The 25,183-nt window shown below is 40.6% G+C and overlaps 2 protein-coding genes, 1 long non-coding RNA gene and 1 pseudogene across 5 annotated transcripts in view; 3 read left to right on the forward strand and 1 right to left on the reverse strand.

The window, feature by feature from the left end:
* Positions 1–16,305, forward strand: part of LOC119889520 (NLR family CARD domain-containing protein 3-like) — a 237,846-nt gene extending 221,541 nt beyond the window's left edge. The window contains 4 exon segments of the mRNA XM_038700706.1: positions 11,358–11,531; positions 12,929–13,102; positions 15,302–15,348; positions 15,490–16,305. Coding sequence (XP_038556634.1) covers positions 11,358–11,531; positions 12,929–13,102; positions 15,302–15,348; positions 15,490–16,070 — 976 coding nt within the window. The 3' untranslated portion in view covers positions 16,071–16,305.
* Positions 1–25,183, reverse strand: part of LOC119887775 — an 878,746-nt pseudogene that overhangs the window by 259,835 nt on the left and 593,728 nt on the right.
* Positions 1–25,183, forward strand: part of LOC119902760 (zinc finger protein OZF-like) — a 64,461-nt gene that overhangs the window by 19,436 nt on the left and 19,842 nt on the right. The gene's annotated exons all lie outside the window — the stretch shown is intronic.
* Positions 294–2,512, forward strand: LOC119917410. Its single transcript, XR_005447278.1, has 3 exons — positions 294–365; positions 769–898; positions 2,228–2,512. It is a non-coding gene; the product is annotated as an uncharacterized LOC119917410 (long non-coding RNA).

Genomic DNA, 25,183 nt, shown 5'->3' on the forward strand with positions numbered 1-25,183 from the left:
ACAACTAAACCTCTCTCACCAGCAGTGAGAGAGAAATGTATGAAACACCTGTTGAGCCTAAAGTAGAGTAGGACAGATTAGTAGAAATGTTGCATCTCACTGTAGACTGTTATATGGCACAGTTTTCCAGACACAAATACCAGGTGAACTGGTTTCTCTGGAATTGCCTTTGTTTGTGCCTTCAGACCAGTCAGACTGTATGCTTTGATGAAGACGTTATGATGGTGAGACAGCAGCTGCAGTCACATGACTGTTAATGGGTGGAGTCACCTTAAAATAAATCAGCAGTTCTCTCTTTTTACAGACTGAGTGGAGGAGACACCATCAAGCTGCTGATCTGACGGACATCCACAGGAACAAGCTGAGTGAGTCTGATGTTTTTACCTTTGAAAATAGTGATGGGGATCAGCTCTTTGGAGGAGCCGGATCTTATTGATCTGTTCCTTTCAGAAAAACACTCATAAGAACCAGGATCATTTTAGTTTTGCGTCTGTGGACTTGGTTTAGCAGCAGTAAATGACTCGTGAATCCAGACCTAATGTCAAAGATCTGCAGAATTTGTCTTATTTTCTGTCAAGTCTGGGAGTGGGTTTAGGGAAGAAAAGAAAAGAATCAGACCATTGAATGTAAAATTACTATATGAAAATGAATTATTTGCCTGATGTTGGAGATACACTGAATAAGTTTACTGTCATTTATAAGATGGCAGCCGTTCAAATTGTGAAGCTTAAAGGTATTTATGCACCATTTCACATGAATGTTTCCTAGTGTGCTTTGAGTCACCTCCACTGTAAAAACAACAACTGAAGTGGTGCCAACAAACCAAGCCTCTCTCTGCTTCAGCTAAAGGCTTGTTAACTTGTCGTCAGCTGTGGAACGCAGGAAAACCAGTTTTCAGGTAACAACAACAAAGTATATTTGTCAGGCCAAATCAGAATCAGATAGATTTCGGGTGAAAACACGTCAGCATCAGCTTTGTTTTGAACTGACAAAACAGACACAGTGTTGGCAAACTAAGGTAAACTAACATTACTGCAAGGCACGTGAAATATATTGTGATTTTGTGCTTTAGTTGGCTAAAGTTAGATGACTTTAACTTTGAACGCCGACCAGTTGCTAACGTTATCAAAATACTACTGCTGTATTGCTGTCCACACGATTTCACCAGCTAGCCTGCAAGAAATTATGTAATGGTACAAAGCAAATGTGGAGCGATTTGTGTCTGCTATCCTACAGTGATGCAAGACAGGAACAGCCAGCTAATGTCAGATCTGCCGCTGTTTGCTTCGTAACTTTTGAATGGCAGGCAAGCAGAGAGACTCAGTTTAGCTGGAAATGTAAGTTACAGTGACTTTGAATAGTAGACGCCTTTTCTCTGTAGGCGTCCAGTGAGAGGCCCCATCCCAATGTCCCCCCTAAGCCCTGAACCCTCACAGACTTTACTGGGGTCCCTTGGAAAGTGATTGAGTTTAAGAGGCTGCAGGGGCTCACAATGATGTGAACGGGAACGGGACAACCCTTTGCCACTTAATATGTTGCACACTTTTTATTTTATATTTTTGCCTTCTTTTTAAGTCCTGCAGGCTCTCGCCCTACAGAGTGGACGAGAGGTAAATGCAAAAACTAAAATAAGTAGTTGAATAAACTAGGTGTGTAATAAGATGGTTGCATTCCTCTGACTTCATGTGTTCTATTCTTAAGTTAAGAAAACCTTCAACAGTATTAACATCAGCGTTGTTGTCGATGCTTGTTTGTTTACTGTTTTCTTCTTCTCTTATAACGTGGATTTGCCGTGATATTTCTCTCGCTTTCTCGCTTCCCCTGGTAATCCCCGTGTTTCACGTCATACCGCTATGCACTGTGGGTAATTCCCTCAGCCAAAGTCTGCAGAAATGCGGAGAGCCCTCGCGTACTTGACAATTTGACAGTGGGACGGCCCTGAGCCCTCACGGACTTCCCGGGAACGCGCCTCAAAGTCTGTGAGGGTGGACATTAGGATTGGGCCAGAGTCTTCTTTTCCAACACTTTGAAGAAACTGGAAGTTGCTTTGTCTTCCAAGTTTGTCTTTAGTCCCTTCAGGGTTTGTTTCTTGCTGTCTGTTTGTTGTAGTTGTTGACTTCTTATTTCAGGAGAGAGTTTGGAGAACTCTTGTGTTTGAAGAGAAATCTCCATGTTGCTGGATTATTAACAATCTGATGAACAGCTGATGTTTCTTTCCTTTCTTCAGCTGGCAGAAAACAAACTACATCGTGCTTTTCAAAGCGTCGTCTCCACCGGTGTAAAGTCAGACACAGCAGGATCCTGACGTTTCCTGGCAGACCTGAAATTGAATTGAATGTGTCCGGGTCCTCCATGCAGGTGTGTGTGCTGGGCTGCAGCTTCATGCCTCCATCTAGTGGACTGATAGTAGAAGTCCAGCAGCTGATGGCAGCTTCCTCTGCCTCACGCTGCTGTCTGACTGCATTCAGCTGCAGCTGATATGAAACAGAAACTAGCAGCCAATCAGTGGAGGAGCAGCCGATCTTTTTCCAGGAGGGAATGATGGAAAGGAGGATTTGAGTTGATGTGCAGATGAATGATTTGTGTTTCCTCTCCAGGTGAAAGTGGATGTGAGTTGAGCAGCATGAGTCAGTGTGAGGACAGAGAGGAGGGAGTCCCTCCCTCTAAAAGCACTCTGTGTGGGGAACATGACAGCCAGACCAAAGCTCAGAGGTGAGATGAGGATCTCTAACTGTCCAGGACTCAAATCACTCCACCATCATTATTCACTCTCAAAGCTCTGTGTGTGTTGTGTTGAAGCCCAGAGCAGCAGCAGGGACCAGACTCTGCTGGACCTGGACCTGGACCTGAGCCCAGCTGTGTGTCCTTCAAGAGTGACCGGTCAATGGGTCAACCCTTTACTTTTAAGCGAGGACATGTGTCTGACAGACAGTGAGTATGTGTCAGTATTAAACAGCGTTGGCCAATCAGAGCTAAATGTTCATGTCTCCCTCCTCATGTTGCTCACTGCTGATGTTTGTCCTCATTAAATCCAGTCTGACCAGTTGTCCTTCTAATGTCCATGTTCTCCTAGAATGATGATGAAGGTCAGAGCCAGATTAGGATTAAAGGACAGGTCCACATGTTTTCCAGTCTGTCCCTAAACAACACTGACATGCCCATATGTCCACTGAAAGAGTTGTTGGTGGCTGGAATTGTTCCTCCTGTGCACACTGGCCCTGAAGAGATCTCTTCCTGATGGGGTTTCAATGGAAGTGATGGAGGACAGAGTCCACAGTCCTGCTTCTGTGGAAAAAGACATTGGAAAGTTGAGCTGAGGACAATATGAGGCTTCAGCAGTCTGAGTTCCACAAATCAAGTTCAGCTCTTTTTAGTCTGAAACTTCCTCTTTGGATTTTGTCCTAAAATGCTTCACCTACCAAAGTCTGTAAATAGCAGTCAGGATATTTGTGGTGAGTCTAGTAATGCAAACGTTAGAATACAGGCCAACAGAGCTGCTGCTGATGGAGCCACAGTTAAGTTTGGTATCTGTCAGGAACAGTAAGATCTGCTCAGAGATCAGAACATTTAGTCCTGGTTTGGTCCAATATTTGCTGGAAATGAAGCGATGATACACAGACTGAAATCATTCAGCTTCAGCTTTTAGTGAACTTTGATCCTTTTCTTGTTGAGAGCTGCCAGTTTCTCCAGAAGCGTCTGTGGCTGAAGGCTAAAAATTAGGTTTTCTTCCCAGGTGGTCTCCTTTTCTGTCTAACAGGATCAATGGGAGACCCGACTTTGCTGGACGTGAACCTGAACCCAGCCGTTGGTCTTTCAAGAGTGACCACTCAGTGGGTCACACCATGCGTTTTAAAGGAGGCCGACCGTCTGCTGCAGAGAGGTCAGCTGTTAATCACATTAAAATCAGACTGATTCTTGTTTAACTGTTATTCATCCAGAGAAGTTTTATTAAACCTGTGTGTTTATTTTCAGCATCGTTCTTCTTCACATACATTTATATTCTCACATCTGAAGCTGCCCAGTAGAACCAGTAGAACCAGTAGAACCAGTAGAACTAGTCTTCAGCTCGTGGCTTGTGGGGGTTATTCTAATGTTTGACAGGTGTTCATGAGAGAGAGGGAGAGAGAGAGAGAGAAAGAGGGAGTGAGCGAGCGAGCCAGGAGGTGCTGCAGGAATATATGCTCCTCAATACAGCTCCTTAAATTATTTTAAATACACCTAGTGAAAATTAGGAAAATAAACGCGGCGGTCCGCGTCGATAATTATCCAAATTATACACTGCTTTCCCTAACACCCCCCTTCACACCGAAACAAAGCGATCTCTCACGACTTTTTAACTAACATCATATCCATAAAAGCAGCAAAGAGTGTGGTTTTTACAAAGCATAGCCTAGGCCTAACGTTTCTTAACGCCACCGGCTGAAATAAAACAATAAAGCAAGTAAAGCCCAACTTTTAAACAGTGGTTTTACTGCACATGTAGCCTATTTATAAGAGCAGTATTCAGTAGTTACAAAACGTTACGTTAACACCTCTCTCTCCCAATGAGTCACTGCCTGAGTTTCTTTCTACAAGTTTCACGTCGCTGTGCTGCTTCTGCAGATGCTTCAATAAATCAGATGTAGAAATGTTCGCGGTTGAAAGTTTAACAATGAAACAATGTTCTTTGCATCTTAATTCAATTCAATTCAGTTCAATTTTATTTATATAGCGCCAAATCACAACAGTTATCTCACAGCGCTTTTCATAAAGAGCAGGTCTAGACCGTACTCTGTGATGATATTTACAGAAGCCCAACAGTTCCCACCAAGAGCAGCACTAGGAGACAGAGGCAAGGAAAAACTTCCTTTAAGAGGCAGAAACCTCGAGCAGAACCATGACTCAGGGTGGGCGGCCGAGAGAGAGAGAGAGAGAGAGAGAGAGGGATGTAAGGAGAGAGAGAGAGAGAGAGAGAGAGAGAGAGAGAGAGAGGGATGTAAGGAGAGAGAGAGAGAGAGAGAGAGAGAGGAGGGAGGCAGCCTACACAATATACACACAGAGGTACAGACAGTGAAGGTGATGTTGCTATAGACTAAATGAAAAATGGTACAGATATTTATAATAGTGTTAATGGTAACAGTCGTAATGTTAATGATTATAATAACAATAATAACAATAGGACTAGCAACAATAGTTGTTGCAGCAGAGGGTGTCGAGCAGGAACACGGGGGCAGCAGGTGACCCGCAACCACAGATCCAGACTCCACAGCTCCAGAGCCAGAAAACCTGCAGGAAGTGATAGGAGAGAGGAGAGAGACGAGAAAGCACAAGACTACCAGAAAGGGGAGAAGTTGTGTTAGTAACATGCAATAATGGGATAAGGTTGCATACAGAGGGAGAGAAAGTAGAGGAGAGAGGAGCTCAGTGCATCATGGGAAATCCCCCGGCAGTCTAGGCCTATAGCAGCATAACTAAGGGATGGTTCAGGACTCACCTGAGCCAGCCCTAACTATAAGCTTTATCAAAGAGGAAAGTCTTAAGCCTACTCTTAAATGTGGAGATGGTGTCTGCCTCCTGAACCCAAACTGGAACCTGGTTCCACAGGAGAGGAGCTTGATAGCTGAACGCTCTGGCTCCTAGTCTACTTTTGGAGACTCTAGGAACCTGGATTCAGGATCAGCTGAAGAGTCTTAACAGACTTTTTCCAGCAGCCTGATAATAAAGAATTGCAGTAATCCTGCCGAGAAGTAACAAATGCATGGACTAGTTTTTCTGCATCATTTTTTGACAGAATTTTCCTGATTTTCGTAATATTACGTAGGTGAAATCCTTGAAATTTGCTTAATGTGAGTCTTAAACGACGTGTCCTGATCAAAGATAACTCCAAGATTCCTCACAGTGGTGCTGGAGGCCCCAGAACAATAACTTCAGTTTTATCTGAGTTTAACATTAGAAAATTACAGGTCATCCAGGTTTTAACATCCTGAAGGCACATTTGAGTTTAGCTAACTGATGAGTTTGATCTGGCTTGATCGATAGATATAACTGAGTAGTACGCTGATCTAGGATTACGGAGGGCCTTCCTATAAGTTTTAAGACTATCTTGCCAAATTAAACGAGAATTTTCCAGTTTGGTGGAACGCCAATTCCTCTCAAGTTTCCACGATATTTGCTGTAATTTGCGAGTTTCAGTATTATACCATGGAGCTAACCGTCTTTGTTTTAGTATTTTCTTTTTTAGAGGGGCTACAGAGTCGAGTGTCATTCGCAGCGAGCCTGCAGCACTATCAACAAGATGATCGATTTGGGAGGGACTGAAATTAGCATAGGAGTCCTCCGTTACTTTGTGACTAGATAATGTATTTAGAGCTGATGGAATCGCATCCTTAAATTTAGCTATGGCACTATCAGACAGACATCTTGTAGTTCAGCAATACAAACTCAAAAGTTATCAAACAGTGGTCGGATAAAGAGGGATTCTGCGGGAACACCACTAAATGTTCAATTTCAATACCATACACCAAAACAAGGTCGAGGGTGTGGTTAAAACAGTGAGTCGGTTCATGAACACTCTGAGAGAAGCCGATGGAATCTAACAGAGAGATAAACGCAGTACTGAAGCTGTCATTCTCAACATCCACATGAATATTAAAATCCCCTACAATAATAACTTTGTCCGTTTTAAGGACTAAAGTTGACAAAAACTCTGCAAATTCAGATAAGAATTCAGAATACGGGCCAGGTGCTCGGTACACTATAACAAAAAGAATTGGTTGCAGTGATTTCCAACTTGGGTGTGAAAGACTAAGAACAAGACTTTCAAATGAGTTATAGTTTAGTTTAGGTTTAGAGCTGATTAGGTAGGCTAGAGTCGAAGATAGCTGCAACTCCACCTCCTCGGCCTGTGCCTCGAGGAATGTGAGTATTAATATGACTGGGAGGGGTGGATTCATTTAGGCTAACATATTCTCCATCGCCCAGCCAGGTTTCAGTAAGACAAAATAAATCAATATCATAATCTGATATTAGTTCATTTACTAGTACACCTTTAGAAGAGAGAGATCTGATGTTTAAGAGTCCACATTTAACTCTCCTATTCGTTTGCACTATTGCTCTTGTGGTTTTAATTTTTATGAGGTTTCTATGCACAGCTCCTCTTCTGCTTACCTTTTTAAATAATTTCGATGGTCGGGGGGCAGACACCGTCACTATAGGATTTTCACTAAGTAACTCCTGAAATGGAGGAGCAGAGAAGTGTGTTAGACTGCGACTCTGCGTAGGGTTTTGGGTGGGTAACTGCTGAAAAAGAAGGGCAGAGAAGTGTGTTAAACTGCGACTCTGCCTCCTGGTCTCAACTCTGGGTTGTCATGGATTCTTCTTTTTAGTTTATGAAACAGTAATGGCAGTATCTACTTACAGCTGTGGAAAGAACGCCTCTCTCCCTCGTTGTCCATTCTTCCTTTTGTGTTTGGCTGTCAGCGGACATTAACAACAAAGTCCAGTCCCGCTGAGCTGTCGCACAATCGTGGATTTACATCAAGGATGGTGCGTTCAGTAATGAGTAACGCAGCGTTACTTGCCTTAGTAACTAGTAATAATATTACCGTTTTAGAAAAGTAATTAGTTACACTACTTAGTTACTGGGAAAACGTAATATTACAGTAATACGTTACTGTCCAACACTGGTGAGGACAGACATAATAATCTTCATGATTCCTCCACAGAGTCCACCAGGAGAGCTCAGAGGTTCCCAGTGGTCAGTCTGCCCAGCAGCATCAAACACACCTGGACTCCATATTTATGGTCTGTACATGTACAACAACTACTTTTCCATCTATTCTGTTCACAATAATCTCCACGCTGCACTTTTTAGACCAGTGGATTGTCAGTCTGTCCAACATGGATCTGATGTTTGGTTCCATGATTTGACTTTGATTGTGTCCTTCATATAATATTCTGTTCCAGCTGCTGGAGGAGAACATTGTCACTTTTGTGAAGAACGAGCTGAAGAAGATCCAGAAGGGTCTGAGTTCAGATTACCCAGAATGCTTAGAGAGTCAGAGGGAGGATGAGGAGGTGTTGGACGGTGAGGAGGAAGAGCAGAGGAGGAGGAGCAGCAGGGAGGCATTTCTGAAGATCACACTGCACTTCCTGAGGAGAATGAAGCAGGAGGAGCTGGCTGAGCGTCTGCAGAGCGGTAAGAGGATTTCTCTAAAGATTTAAGCTGCTGGATAAACGGATTACTGATGGCTCAGCAGATGGAGGGAAACATATTTATATAAGGAAATGAAACTATCATATGGACTTTATCAATCACTTATTGATCTTTTCTGTTTGTTCAGGACCTTCTTTTCCAGTTTGTCAGCAAAAACTTAAATCTAACCTGAAGAAGAAGTTCCAGTGTGTGTTTGAGGGGATTGCTAAAGCAGGAAACCCAACCCTTCTGAACCAGATCTACACAGAGCTCTACATCACAGAGGGAGGGACTGCAGAGGTCAATGATGAACATGAGGTCAGACAGATTGAAACAGCATCCAGGAAACCAGACAGACCAGAAACAACCTTCAGAGACAAGAAGACATCTTTAAAGCCTCACCTGGAAGAGATGAACCAATCAGAACAGTGATGACAAAGGGAGTGGCTGGCATTGGGAAAACAGTCTTAACACAGAAGTTCACTCTGGACTGGGCTGAAGACAAAGCCAACCAGGACATACAGTTCACATTTCCATTCACTTTCAGAGAGCTGAATGTGCTGAAAGAGGAAAAGTACAGCTTGGTGGAACTTGTTCATCACTTCTTTCCTGAAACCAAAGAAGCAGGAATCTGCAGCTTTGAAGAGTTCCAGGTTGTCTTCATCTTTGACGGTCTGGATGAGTGTCGACTTCCTCTGGACTTCCACAACAATGAGGTCCTGACTGATGTTACAGAGTCCACCTCAGTGGATGTGCTGCTGACAAACCTCATCAGGGGGAACCTGCTTCCCTCTGCTCGCCTCTGGATAACCACATGACCTGCAGCAGCCAATCAGATCCCTCCTGGGTGTGTTGACATGGTGACAGAGGTCAGAGGATTCACTGACCCACAGAAGAAGGAGTACTTCAGGAAGAGGTTCAGAGATAAGAAGCAGGCTAGCAGAATCATCTCCCACATCAAGACATCACGAAGCCTCCACATCATGTGCCACATCCCAGTCTTCTGCTGGATCACTGCTACAGTTCTGGAGGAGGTGTTGAAGACCAGAGAGGGAGGAGAGCTGCCCAAGACCCTGACTGAGATGTACATCCACTTCCTGGTGGTTCAGTCCAAACTGAAGAACATCAAGTATGATGGAGGAGCTGAGACAGATCCACACTGGAGTCCAGAGAGCAGGAAGATGATTGAGTCTCTGGGAAAACTGGCTTTTGAGCAGCTGCAGAAAGGCAACCTGATCTTCTATGAATCAGACCTGATAGAGTGTGGCATCGATATCAGAGCAGCCTCAGTGTACTCAGGAGTGTTCACACAGATCTTTAAAGAGGAGAGAGGGCTGTACCAGGACAAGGTGTTCTGCTTCGTCCATCTGAGTGTTCAGGAGTTTCTGGCTGCTCTTCATGTCCATCTGACCTTCATCAACTCTGGTGTCAATCTGCTGGCAGAAGAACAAACAACCTCCCAGAAGTCTGAAACAAGAGAAGATGAATCTGCAGTGACACAGTTCTACCAGAGTGCTGTGGACAAGGCCTTACAGAGTCCAAATGGACACCTGGACTTGTTCCTCCGCTTCCTCCTGGGACTTTCACTGCAGACCAATCAGACTCTCTTACGAGGACTGCTGACACAGACAGTAAGTGCCTCAAGAACCAATCAGGTAGCGGCCAAGTACGTCAAGAAGAAGATCAAAGAGACTACCTCTGCAGAGAAAAACATCAATCTGTTCCACTGTCTGAATGAACTGAATGATGGTTCTCTAGTGGATCAGATCAAACAGTCCCTGAATTCAGGAAGTCTCTCCACAGATAAACTCTCTCCTGCTCAGTGGTCAGCTCTGGTCTTCATCTTACTGTCATCAGAAACAGATCTGGATGTGTTTGACCTGAAGAAATATTCTGCTTCAGAGGAGGCTCTTCTAAGGCTGCTGCCAGTGGTCAAAGCCTCCAAGAAAGCTCTGTAAGTAGGATTTATTCATTAATTCATTCATTCATTACTATGCTATCTTTCAGCTGCAGAAAAAATAAAGGCGTTACTTGTTGGTCTCTCCAGACTGAGTCTGTATAACTTCTCAGACAGAAGCTGTGATCATGTTTGGCCTGTATTTTGTTCTAATTCCGATATCATATGTTGTTTAGCATGAAATAATAACTTTGACAGAGATGGAGAATCATAGTGATTTTTGACATCATGTCATTTGATTACTACTCTGGAAGAAAGGAATCTCAAGATAGTTAACAAGTCTTGTTTCTGAAAATTTTGACTTTGTTTTGCATAAATTAAATCATGTTTTGTTAATATTAAAGCCTATATTGAGCTACATTTAACCAGTAACAAGTTACAACAATTGTTTGTATGATGTACCAGCACAGGAACAATAAGAAGACTATTTACACAACTTCAACTATATATATATATATATATATATATATATATATATATGTGTGTGTGTGTGTGTGTTATACACTGCAAAAACAGCCCTCCTAGAAAACCCCAAGTATTCTTACATTATTATTGTTAAATGTTGTATTTAGCAAAATGGGGTAAGCCAAATTTGCTTGGCTAGATTCTTTACTGACATGGACCTTAGAACTGGACAATTAGCATACATTTAAGCAAGTTGTGCTTATTACAAGCAATGAAAACTCAAGGTAGACTTCCTTAAAGTTAGTATTTCACTTCATTGAGTTGAACTTATGAATGTGCATCTTAATATAAGACTAAAAATTAGCCAAACAAGGATCAAATCTTCCAATCAGCAGGAAACTACCTCCATCAGAAAGAAGGGCCAATATGAAAGACCTTCATTGAAAAGAATGAAGTCATGCGGTTTCTGTTAAATGGATTAATCTAAATGGCAATATATAAATGGGATAAGTCAGTACTTGTGAGTGCTGTTAAGCCTGATAATTTACCTGAATTTGGACTTCATCTTTGTATTGGAGTACACAAAACCACAGCTGATGTACTGTAACACAAAGGTACACTGTATAACTGTGCACACTGTGGGTTGCCTGCTAGTAAGAATGATAGTTTGATCCTCTGTCCCAACATGAAATTATGTCTTATTGTAAGCTTTTTTGCATATATGAAAATGTAATAATAACCAATAACCAAAAATGTATTTAAATTAAAGAAGCAAGCATTTTAAAATAAATGTTATTTCTTTTCTTGTTATTCCCTCTCCAGACTGAGTGGCTGTAACCTCTCAGAGAGAAGCTGTGAAGCTCTGTCCTCAGTTCTCAGCTCCCAGTCCTCTAGTCTGAGAGAGCTGGACCTGAGTAACAACAACCTGCAGGATTCAGGAGTTAAGCTGCTCTCTGCTAGAATGGAGAGTCCACAGTGCACACTGGAAACCCTTAGGTCAGGATTCCTCAACACAATTAATGAATGACCATTTAAGTTTTCTTTTACATCAGTGGATAAACAGCTAACCTGTATAGGATATACACTCACCTAAAGGATTATTAGGAACACCATACTAATACTGTGTTTGACCCCCTTTCGCCTTCAGAACTGCCTTAATTCTACGTGGCATTGATTCAACAAGGTGCTGAAAGCATTCTTTAGAAATGTTGGCCCATATTGATGGATAGCATCTTGCTGTTGATGGAGATTTGTGGGATGCACATCCAGGGCACGAAGCTCCGGTTCCACCACATCCCAAAGATGCTCTATTGGGTTGAGATCTGGTGACTGTGGGGGCCATTTTAGTACAGTGAACTCATTGTCATGTTCAAGAAACCAGTTTGAAATGATTGGAGCTTTGTGACATGGTGCATTATCCTGCTGGAAGTAGCCATCAGAGGATGGGTACATGGTGGCCATAAAGGGATGGACATGGTCAGAAACAATGCTCAGGTAGGCCGTGGCATTTAAACCATGCCCAATTGGCACTAAGGGGCCTAAAGTGTGCCAAGAAAACATCCCCCACACCATTACACCACCACCACCAGCCTGCACAGTGGTAACAAGGCATGATGGATCCATGTTCTCATTCTGTTTACGCCAAATTCTGACTCTACCATCTGAATGTCTCAACAGAAATCGAGATTCATCAAACTAGGCAACATTTTTCCAGTCTTCAACTGTCCAATTTTGGTGAGCTCTTGCAAATTGTAGCCTCTTTTTCCTATTTGTAGTGGAGATGAGTGGTACCCGGTGGGGTCTTCTGCTGTTGTAGCCCATCCGCCTCAAGGTTGTGCGTGTTGTGGCTTCACAAATGCTTTGCTGCATACCTCGGTTGTAACGAGTGCTTATTTCAGTCAAAGTTGCTCTTCTATCAGCTTGAATCGGTCGGCCCATTCTCCTCTGACCTCTAGCATCAACGAGGCATTTTAGCCCACAGGACTGCAGCATACTGGATGTTTTTCCCTTTTCACACCATTCTTTGTAAACCCTAGAAATGGTTGTGCGTGAAAATCCCAGTAACTGAGCAGATCGTGAAATACTCAGACCGGCCCGTCTGGCACCAACAACCATGCCACGCTCAAAATTGCTTAAATCACCTTTCTTTCCCATTCTGACATTCAGTTTGGAGTTCGGGAGATTGTCTTGACCAGGACCACACCCCTAAATGCATTGAAGCAACTGCCATGTGATTGGTTGATTAGATAATTGCATTAATGAGAAATTGAACAGGTGTTTCTAATAATCCTTTAGGTGAGTGCATGTGTCTGCTAATATGATTTGAGAAGGACCTTTAACTTGTTTTTGTTCTCAGAGGGTTCCTGTGTGTGTGTTTGTTTGTGTGTTTGCAGACTTTCAGGCTGTCTGATCACAGAGGAAGGCTGTGCTTCTCTGACCTCAGCTCTGAGCTCCAACCCCTCCCATCTGAGTGAGCTGGACCTGAGCTACAATCATCCAGGAGACTCAGGAGTGAAGCTGCTGTCTGCTAGCCTGGAGGATCCACACTTGAGACTGGACACTCTCAGGTATGAAGAAGCCTGCTTCAGCCACAGACAGACTTTTGGTGTTTTTGGTTAATGGTAAAACAATAAAAAGGACATCTTTGTGTAGAAGAACATCTCAAAGATTAAACATGATAATTGCCTGTTGGTACAACAAGTTCTCATTCCCAACTCGTCACCTACTGACGCTTGGTCAAGGCCCTTTGGCGTCGCTTTTTAATGCCCTGGGTCAGATTCAGATTCATTCTTTATTGCCCTCAGTGGAGGAAATTTGCTTTCACAGTCTGAACAAAGAGCACCATCAATATGAATTCTAGACACAAACTACACATAGTACACACATATATGGACAGTATACACATATCTACACATAGCACAAAAGTGACATCATTAACTTGTCTGTGAGAGGTCTTATAGTGCAGGGTACAAAACTTTTTCCAAGCGTGAAGCATGAGTTGAGAGGGTTACGTTATTGTAGTGAAACGTTGCAGTTTGGTTAGGTTTAGGCACAGAAACTACTTGGTTGGGTTTAGCCAACAAAACTACTTGGTTAAGGTTAGGAAAAAATCATGGTTTGGGTTAAAATAACTACGTACTTCAGTTAACATTAACAGTAGTCATACACTCTCTTCATGTGGACTGCTGAATATTTTTCTCTGGTGAGAGTAGCAACAAGTATCACATTCAAAAATGTTACAGACCAAGTGCAGGACAGAGACATACACTGTTACAAGAACAAGAATGTCCACACCTAAAATAGCTCCCAATTGTGTTTCTCACTCTGGGAGTCCACTGACTCCGGTTACGGCTGTGCCACGGTTTTGATGTGCCCATAGCCCAGCGTCAAAGTCCACTAGAAGCGTCTCAGAAGCATTTCAGCAGCGGAACATGCAGCCTGCCCCACGTTATTGACTTATTAATTTGTCATTTTCGTGCTTGTACTGCCTTCTTCACTCTATGTGACCCCGTTTCGTTCCGTCAACTTGCATTTCCCACAAGTAAAATTTCAGAAACAGAACATTTTGTCTGCCTGACTTTGGTGACATGTTTAGATTTTGTTGATTTGGTAATCAGTGTTTGATTTTGTGCTTCTACTATGATTAAGCAGGCAACGTAGTTAAAAGATTTTGTTTTGTGTCCGTTTTAACTGCGTTTGTTATTTTACGATAGGGAGTCTCCACAGGGTGTTTTATTTTCCACAGCCATAATGCTTCATAGCTGGAGTCAGCGGATTTTAGCCTTTACGTGTGTGCGACAGAGACAGAGTCACTTCTGAAACATGGTGCGTGAGGAGAGGGAGATACTCAGATCAGCATGCAGGGGGATAAATTGGCTGATATTATAACAGACTTTTGTATTTTTCTCACTTTCCCCCCGATGGTCTGAATTAGGGCTCGACAGTAAAACAATAACAATCATTATCGCAATATAATTTTTTTCAATAACAATATAACAAATGTTCAATAAATTTTCAATTAATGTTTGATTTTATTCACTTGAATCCTACAGAAATTTGGACTTCATTCTTTTATTAAGATGTTTATTTTGTTGAGGAAAAAGGACTGAAAAAAGCTTTTATTTAATTTTGCTCATGCATATTTGTTGAAAAAGAATTGATCATAATTGTTTAAATGTTCTACCTCACATTTATGAAGTGATCCACTCAAGTGTTTGTCATGTTCTGAGCATTAAGAAGAGTTTAAACCACAATTAACCATCAGGTTTCTTCAACTTTCACTCAGGAGCAAAAATCAGCCTTTAAACTCGAAGGAAATAACAATTTGATACTTATCGTGATAATTATCGATATCGAAAGATATGAAACTTTTTATCTTGATAACATTTTTGGCCATACCTTTGTCTGAATAACTCACTAGATCTGTTGCCAGGGGCTTTTTAGAAATAAAGTCTGTGAGGGTCTGAAAAAGGTAGGTAGCGGAGCAAACCACTGTGAGGTGGATGAGGAGTGACACATATAATGATGCACTTATTATGTATATGCATATTAGGATATATAGGAATGTCATGTCCATCAGGTTGTAACATGAACATTAAATTAGCTCTAAAAGTGTGAACAAAAAACATTCCATTATAAAGCAATTGTTTGAGGAAGGAGGAGAAGTGACAAGCTCTTTGAGAGGGGGGGCATATATTGTGTATATGTGTATGAGAGGAATGTAATGTCCATGTTTGATGCTGGTCTGACCCCCCTCCTCCTTTCAGGGTGGAGCCTGCTGGAGTCCAATGGTTGAGACCAGGTCTGAGGAAGTGTAAGTGTGTTTTTCATTTGATTCATGAAAACATTCAACCATCTTCAGACTGTGACATCACTCATTCAAAGTTCTGATGTCATCGTCGAAGTGTCAATCGATACTTATTACAGCTGGATTGTGTCTCGTTCTCTCCATCAGATTCCTGTGAACTCACAATCGACACAAACACAGTAAACAGACTGATCAAACTGTCTGACAACAACAGGAAGGCAACACGTGTGATGGAGGATCAGTCATATCCTGATCATCCAGACAGGTTTGACTACTGGAGGCAGTTGCTGTGTAGAGATGGTCTGACTGGTCGCTGTTACTGGGAGGTTGAGTGGAGAGGAGGAATTGATATAGCAGTGAGTTACAGAGGAATCAGCAGGAAGGAACAAGGTGAAGACTGTGGGTTTGGAAGGAATGATCAGTCCTGGAGTTTGTTCTACTCTGATGGTTATGGTTACCATGTTTGGCACAATAACAAAGGAACCTCCATCACCTCCTCCTCCTCCTCCTCCTCCTCTGGTAGAGTAGCAGTGTATGTGGACTGTCCTGCTGGCTCTCTGTCCTTCTACAGAGTCTCCTCTGACACACTGATCCACCTCCACACCTTCAACACCACATTCACTGAACCTCTTTATCCTGGTTTTAGGCTCTGGAATCCTGCTTCCTCAGTGTCTCTGAGTTCTGAGCAGGAGGGAGAGTCTCCTCCTGGTAGAGAACAGATAAGTTGAGTCTGTACAGGATCACAGAAGCTTCTTGTAATAAATACATCAATGAACTTTGTACAAAGTGATTCAAAGTGATTGAACAGATTCCTCATTTCCTTGTAAACTTCTTCCACTTCCAGTCCTTTAAAGATGGAAGCTCTGATCATTAAATGGTGGAAATGCCGTTGACTTGGACCTTCTGTCATGTGTTGCTTTGAATTCTGGCTCTTGTTCCAATAAAAGCAGAATGTTACTGTGAGTGTGTTTGTTGTCTCTAACATGATTCAGCTGGAAGATACAGTATGCAGTCTCCTCCAAAAGTATTGGAACGGTGAGGCAAATTCATTTGTTTTTTTTGTTCACTGAAGACATTTGGGTTTAAGATCAAAAGATGAGTATGAGACAAGAGTTCAGAATTTCAGCTGTCATTTTGTGGTATTCACATCTAGATGTGTTAAACAACTCAGAACATACCAGCGTTTGTTTGAATCAACCCATTTTTTCAAATGAGCAAAACTATTGGAACATGTGACTGACAGATGTTTCTTGTTGCCCAGGTGTTGCCTTGTGTTCTGATTGGCTGAAGTTTTCATCCTTGGTTCAAACCTAGAAAGAATGCATTTCCTGTTAAAGAGGATAAACCAACATGAAGACCAGAGAGCTGTCTATGGGAGAAAAGCAAACCATTGTCAAGCTGAGAAAAAAGGTAAATCAACCAGAGCCATTGGACAAATACTGGGCATAGCAAGCACAACAATTTGGAATGTCCTGAAAAAGAAAGAGACTGCTGGTGTACTGAGCAACAGACGTCAAACAGGTCGGCCAAGGAAAACAGCAGTAGTTGATGACAGAAATATCGTGAGATCAGTGAAGAAAACCCCCAAAACATTAGTAAGTGACATCACCAACGACCTCCAGAGTGCAGGGTGAAGGTATCACAATCCACTGAGCAGAAATACAGAGGCCACACCACAAGATGCAAACCACTCATCAGCAGGAAGAATCGGAAGGAAGGCCAAAGTGAAATTTGCAAAGAAGTAAAGAGATGGTCCGTAAAAGTTCTGAAACACAATCTTAAGGACTGATGAGACCAAGATTAATCTCTGTCAAAGTGATGGAAAGGCCAAAGTGTGGAGAAAGAAAGGAACTGCTTATGATCTGAAGCATCCAAGCTCATCTGTGAAGCATGGTGGAGGTGATGTCATGGCTGCTTCTGGAACAGGCTCATTAATATTTATTGATGATGTAACTGATGATGGTCGCAGCAGAATTCAGAAGTGGACAGATACATTTTGTCTGCCAATTTACGGAGAAATGCATTGAAACTAATCGGGAGAAAGTTTATCATGCAGCAGGACAATGAGCCAAAGCACACTGCCAACAAAACAAAGGACTTCATCAGGGGAAAAAGTGGAAGGTTTTAGACTGACCAAGTCAAGCACCTGACCTTAACCCAGTACCCAGGTCAAAAAGAAGTGCTCTTAAAGGCACTGAAAATATACTTGAAATTCACATAGTATGCTAACATGCTTACTACAAGTATATTAAAGATATATTCTCCTGAGCTTTAATATACTTCTCAAAAGTATACTTTGAATAAATTGGTAATAAATATATACTTAATTAAACCTTTAATAAATATGCTTAAATAAAAGTATATTTTTTACAAAATTTTTGTCTATTTATTAAAAATATACTTATTTAACTCTTAGTAAATACTATTTAGGTGTACTTTGTGGAAGTACATTGTTAAACAATTACACTTTTAGTGGGTTAAAAATATATTTATGCCAAACATGCTTCATTGTGTAGGCTACTGCAAAATATTGTAATTATTTATGTAATTGCCACATGTTTCAGCCTGATTTCCAGAAGTATGATTTTTAAAACATATATTTTTTAACATTAAAATATATTTTTCAAAAGCATATTATTTCTTTTTTTTAATTTCTTTCTTAAAAAAATTTTTTAATCAGGTAAATAGCTAGTTGAGGTCAGAGACCTCTTTCGTAAGGGCAGGAAGGAAGCAGCACATGTTGTTTACTTAACAAAGAACAACATATAGAAATAAGCATACTTTAAATCATAATGTAGTTATACTTGTTTGGAAACAGCAAACACGAGTGTACGGAGGGGCGAAGTGTGCCCTCCAGCCCAATATTTTCCTTGGTGGGTAGGTCTGGTGTACATTAGCTAATGCTAGCATGTGGATTAATATATTAATTAGCTAACATTGGTTAGCATTTTAACAGCTTCTTAATCAAGACAGCAACTTTTGTCTGCCTTAAACAGTGTTGGAAGTAACGCATTACAAAAGTAACGCAATTAACGTCACAGTAACGTGTTGCTTTTTGCTGTAAGGCAGTTTTTAATGTTACTAAAATTTCCGGAACAATCAACAGTCTCAGTAACCTGTTGCTGGAATTTGATGCATGAGATTTTAACAAGGCAGGCCTGAGCATGTGTGAGCCCTCAATTCTGCTTTTGCACTGTTAAAATGACCAGTGAGGTCTTTATCAGAGTAATAAATGCAATTAATATGTTGCTGTCTGTGTGCTAAAGGTTCACATTTTTATAGTCTACCTTAATACTCACATGTCCATGTTTACAGTAATTTATTGGTCACTGTGATCATTATTCCTGCCCATATAGTCTCTAAAGACATCACAATTACCACAGTTGTCATTTTTGTATAAATTCATTCTAAAGTTTAGCTGAAGCTACTATGAATCGCCAGCTAAGCATCTGTGTTACACTATTCAAAAGTGGATACTCTGTTTTTTAGAGATTTCTCTTCACTGCAACCATGGAGGGGGATTATTACAGTGACCAATAACTCAGTTATAACAGCAATGTTAAAGTGTACACGTGTATGTGAGAATTGTTTTAAGACGCGCTTGAAATAATGTTTTTATGTACTGCAATGTCTGACCACACGATATAATAGCATGTGATGTTATGTAAAATACTGCTCAACTTTATGTCCATTTGTATGGTCACAGATCCTGTTTTCAACTTTTAAAACTTGAACCTACCCTTTGCCAACTTCAACCAACTTAATGCTAAACCCAGAGTTGGAATTTCCTGCCTTAGCTCAAGAAAATTAAATAAAGAATAATAATAAAGATTTGCTATGAGAATAGAATTGCAGTGTTTATAATGATACTCAAAGGACCAGCTGGACCCTCACAAGCTCACTGTGCTCATAGGTATGTCTGGCTCCTGCACACCATCACTGTTTTTGTTCTCACTACAAGTCAACGGGGTCAGACTAAATAAACAAATATTCTTGTGAAAAAATAATTTTATTTAAAATATTATTATGCATTAAGTAATACTACTTAATGCTATTTTTGTACTTCACAAATTGTCTGCTGTGTTAATGTGAAATGACATGTTGACAGAACAGTTGTTAAGCAAGTCTGTATGTTTGTGTTATTTGTTGTATCTGTTTAATAACATTTTATCACATCCAGCTCCTCGGCTGAATGCACAGTAGTTTTTATGTAATGTTTTTGATCATGTTGTAATGGATGAACTGTGCAGTAACTGGGAGGGGTCCCTTGTGGAAAACCATTTCACCTGAACCTAAAGAACATTATCAGAACAGCTAGACATGATGTCATTTTGTGTTTCAGCAACTTTAAACAAAATAAAAAATGGTTGTTAATTAATTAGAGGTAATATTGCTTTGATATAGGCAAAATATTTCCTTTTCCTTCCACAGATGCTGTGTGATAAAGCAGTTTCCAAATCTCATAATATCTGCAGTCACAGAAAAAGCAATGAGTCCTACTTAAAGATAACCGACTCTACTTCAAGGATAAGGATTGTGACATTTTTCAGTTTCAGTTTGGTTCCACTATTTGTACTGCATGCTTGTGACGGAGTACCTTCACTACAGCTGAGTAAGCGCTTGGACTGCGATACCAACGAGCCTGGCTCTTTGGCCTTGCTGTCAAAGTTGCATGTTTGGTACCCTGAAGAACTGTGTTTGAATCTGGGCAGGGTGACTGCTCACGCCTTTGGCAGCATATGGTTTCAGAAGTGGGATGGCTTGCCGTGAGGTCATCTGAGCCGTACCCAGAGTCCGAACCGTATGAGGGACCCCTATGTCATCATTTTACTGATTTTATTTTTATTTGAAGATTTTTTGGTCAAGATGTGATACATGCTGCTGTACCTTTTAATGTACAGGAATTTATTTTTGTAATATACACAAAATTAAAGTTTAGTTTTAGTTGTCTGTGTGTCTGTTGTAAAATACATTTTTTACTGATTTTTATTATTATGCTAAAAGGGCATTTTGCAAGATATTTTTAATGCATTAATAATGAATTATTCTCATACTGAATGGTTTCATAAAGCAGCTTCCCAAGATATTAATAGTGGCTCTTGGAGTATACCAGTAATAAATTAGTAATATGCTGAAATGCTAATAAAAATGTTCAGGGAACACATTTATGTGAAGTTTAAAATATATTTAAACTGTTCTGCACAAGTATAGCACAAAAGGCTATTTTAAGTTAAATTTAAAAAAGTATATTTAAATTACTAGGTCAATTTTAACACAACTAAGTATATTAAAATATATCTTAAAGTTGACTTTAAGTATTTCTAAAATGACACTTAACATACTTTAAGTTGTTCCAAAATAACATAAAATAAACAATAAAAAAAGTGCTACTTAAGTGTATTTCTTTTTCACTTGGGTATGGGTATTGGGTTGAGCATACATTTCACCTCCTTAAGAGGAGACTGAAGGGAGAAACACCCCGAAACAAACAAGAACTGAAAGAAGCTTCGGTAAAAGCCTGGAATAGCATCACAAATGAAGAATGCAACAGTTTGGTGATGTCGATGGGTCGCAGGCTTGAGGCAGTTATTGCAAGCAAGGGTTATGCCACCAAATATTAAATGTTATTTACTTTAAGATTATTTGTTCCATTACTTTTGCTCACCTAAGAGTGCAGTGGTCTAATACAAACGGTGATATGTCCGGAGATGTTTAACACATCTTGATGTGAATACCAGGAAATAAAATCTGAAATTCTGAACTCTTTGTCATGATCCTGTCTGTGTGTCTTGTTTGGGAGTCTGTGTTTAGTTCCATGTCCTTAGTTCATGTTTTGGTGTTCATTCCTGGTCCTTGTTTGCATTATTGTGGTTTGGTCTCCTCTGTACTCTGTGTTCTAGTTCTGTGTTCTCGTTTAGGTTCTGGTTCTTTGTAACTTGTGTGTGTGTTTCTGTCTTCTTGGTTATTCACTCTGCCCCATATCTGCTTGTCTAGTGTTCTCTCTGTTTCCCCCTGCTGTCTCTCTGTTTTTCATGCTCTCTGCCTGCCTCGTTAGCCCTGATCCCGCTCACCTGTGTTGCTCGTTAGTCCCTGTGTATATGTATGCCTGCCTGTCTCTCCAGTCTTGGTCACGTCATTGTGTCTTGTTGAGTGTTCTGCCTTGTGCTCCGGTCTCCCTGTGTTTTTGGATCGCCTTGTGTTTCCTGGATTACCTTGTTTGGACTTTTGCCCTGAGCTCCATGTAAGCCTGTTTTAGTTTAGTTTTTGAATTAATAAATCCTTTGTTTGAACTGCATCCTCCTCTCGCCTCGCCATTGTCTGCATTTGGGTCCTCACCTCAGTCTGCACTCAGCGCCCCGACCCGTGACACTCTTGTCTCATACTCATTGTTTGATCTTAAACCCAAATGTCGTCAGTGAACAACAAAAACAAAGGAATTTGCCTCACTGTTCTATTACTTTTGGGGGGGACTGTATGGCCAAAAGTTTGTGGATGCCGTTGTCCATAAAGAAGTGATTTTCCCAGTTTGTTGTGGAAGAACATGAATGGCCTGTACAGAGCTCAGACCTAAACCCCATTTAACCACCATTTTGATAAAGTGAACACTGACCTGTGATCCAGACTTGATCACCAACATCAGTGTGGGACCTTACTGATGTTCTGGTGTCTGAATAGGAGCAAATCCCTGTAGCAGGTTTAACATCTGCTGAAAAGACTGAAAGCAGAAGAGTGGAGGCTGTAATAGCAGCACATGGACATGCTGTCACAATCATATGTTCCACTGTCAGCTGTGCACATACTTTGGCCATATAGTGAATTACAGTCTTTCTTTACATTCAGTGAATGCATTTTGCCCTTATGTGGACTACACCTTTATGAAACTGTGCAGCTTGTTAAATTCTTGTGTTTTGCAGCTCTAATGAAATACTCTTACTATAGTATTCATCAGTGCTGCTATCTAGTACATTCCAACTGCCACAATAATACTCACTGTTTGACTTGTTGGTGAACTTCTTGTATTTGGCAGCAGTCAGTATGATGCAGTGACCCATAGTAATCTGGAGGGCAGTGTCTCTGCTCTGTTGCTGTTTTTAAGACATTAGGTGTGTCTGAGATGACTGCGGCTGACTTTCACTGACATGATAGTGAAACATGAGCTGCTGTTAGGTAGTTGCAACCTGGTGCAGCTGGTGAAATGCAACTGCATTCAGCAGACTCAAAAATCTGCAGCCAAGAAGGGCTAATGTCACATGACCTGGAGACGTTTTGCAGCTGGACAAAATTCTAACCAGCGTCACTACACCCTTTTTACTGGGGCACATGCCCCTGTATTCTTGAGCTGTGCCCCGGTAAAGTGGTCAAGAACCCTCAAGGGTTTTGGATCTGTAGCTCTTCAAGGTCAAGTTAGCAAAACATCTGCAACATCAGGACAAGATGAAGATGATAAATACACAACATGTGGTAACAATTTCAACATAAAACTACTGGTTCACTAACAAAGACCACGTACGTCAATGTGAGGTATGAAAAGGTAGTTTATTAGGATAATGAGGAGTATTTATGAAGTTGGGATCGAGGGGAGAGGGACGAAGGATGTTGTTAAGGGTTTGGTATTCAGAGCGGTTAGGAACCCAGGGGTCGAGACTCAGGGTGGATTAGAGACGTACGGGTGGATAAAATGAGTGAAGCACGTGTAGTTGGATTGGAGGAATTGAATGAGGCGCAGGCTACAGTATAGAGAACACACATATGCACACTGTAAACAAACACAATATAGACAGATTGAGACAACAGTGCAATGAGCAGAGTGCAAAGGATGCAGGAGTAAATTATTAGAGATAAGATAAGATCAGCCTTTATTTGTCTCACAGGTGAGAAATTTCAACATTACAACAGAAAGTGGATAGCATGGAATAAAGTAAACTGATAAGTGACATTAAACATAATACTAACTGGCTATATGCATGTTGGCGTGCTTTTCCTGGAGACTTTAAAACACATAAAAACAAATAATAATAATAATAATGATTATAACAATATTAACGATGCAATATTGTTATAATCATTATTATTATTGTTATTATTATTATCATGTACACGTCAGAGGTGGATTTGATATACAGGTACACATACATGCATACATGTACACATGTAGACAAAAGGATGCTGAAAGAAATAAGTATTATTTGACAATATGAACAGTTTTAACAGCTCTGAAATAGAGAATGATGAATAAATAATAAGTGGTGGCCAGTAAACAGGTGGCTTAATAGAGGCAGAGTTATTGGGTTATTGCGCAGGATATTTCATCCGTTCATCAGACTGAGTCTGTTGGTTCTGGCGTACAGTGCTCTGATCTTTTTCAGCATCAGATACAAGCAGCTCAGACCCTAATGGAACAGTTTTAACAGACTTTAAGAAAACTGAGTTAGTTTGCAGAGGTCCGTTCAAACCAGAACTGGATTTTTCTAGAAGAGCTTTCTATTCAGGCTTTAAGGTGAGACAACACAGTCACATAGGCTTTTTTCACAAATTTAGTCATATTATGATACATTTTACAAGCTGACAACATAAATAGAAGCTTCTTTTGAATTACATTTTTTTTATGTATACAGTTCTTTAAATATGCAAATTAGGTATTTTCTCATTAATAATGTGCTAAAAAAATAATCTAAGGAAATGGATTTGTAAACAAATGGATTTTGGTTTTGTAGGGATTATATATCGAATGTGCAAACATTTACAGTTTATCAAAAAAAAGGTTTTTTTATGGATTTCTTGAAAATATGCCAGTCAAATGTGTGATGGACCATCCTTTTCCACAATCTTACAGATAAAATGCCACATAGGAAAGTGCAGACTGAAGAAGAAATGGCTCATAGAGATTTCAGGAAATAGTATGAAATGTTAAAGTGAAAGATTAATGCTACTCGGTGATGTTTAGGAGGGGCCATAGAATGAACCTACACATTTTAGGTTCTTTATTTAGATTTTCTATTAGCCATATAATCAATCAAAATCCAAATATATGAGTCACAATGCAATATATGAAATTATGATCATGATATTGCGTACTGTAGACATACAAGCAAACAACACACACAATTTTCTCTCCCTGCAGCTCTCAGTGTGCAGCAGCCTCTGTGAGTGTCTCCCTCTTATTGGCAGCAGCTGCAGCAGGTCAGTCACAGTGAGCCAGTTCCAAACACTAAACAATCTTTACATCTTATCATGGTCACATAACAATTGTTAAGTCTCAGATCACCTCCAGCAGTATCAGCAACCGCAGGAGCAACATTCCCAGCAACTGTTCCAGTAAGTTATGTCAGCCCACAATTTTTTAAAGCTAGAGCTGTGAAGTCCCTACAATCTCATGATACAATATGTATCACGATACAGGGGCCATGTTTACCATGTCCAACACAAAGTTTACTAAAACAGCTGTTCTTTAATATTCTGTATAACAGAGAAGAAAAGGCCGTAAGGTTTGGACAACTTAAGACACTTCAGTTTCTAATAACAGATTTATTAATAGGTGCAAAGAAAATATTCTTAACTTTTAAATTTAAATGGTCTTTTCTGTTATGTGTTTCTATTTCAGAACTGCATCACAGCATTTTCTGCTGCATCGATACAGAACCATCCGTATCAATACATGTATCAGCAAAGAATGCATTACAATATATTGCTGTATTCATATTTTGAGCACAGCCCTATATAAAGCCTTGTTCCATGGGCCACTTTTACACTTTGAGCACCTTCCTTGGAGCCCTGGAAAACAGACCATCAAGATCTTGTTTTACATGTAAATTATGAGACGAGCAGCTTAGACGGCTCAACA

Source organism: Micropterus salmoides, unplaced genomic scaffold, assembly GCF_014851395.1.
Source record: "Micropterus salmoides isolate LMB-PRFRI ecotype aquatic unplaced genomic scaffold, ASM1485139v1 Ms_hic_scaffold_1, whole genome shotgun sequence".
Lineage (NCBI taxonomy): Eukaryota > Metazoa > Chordata > Actinopteri > Centrarchiformes > Centrarchidae > Micropterus > Micropterus salmoides.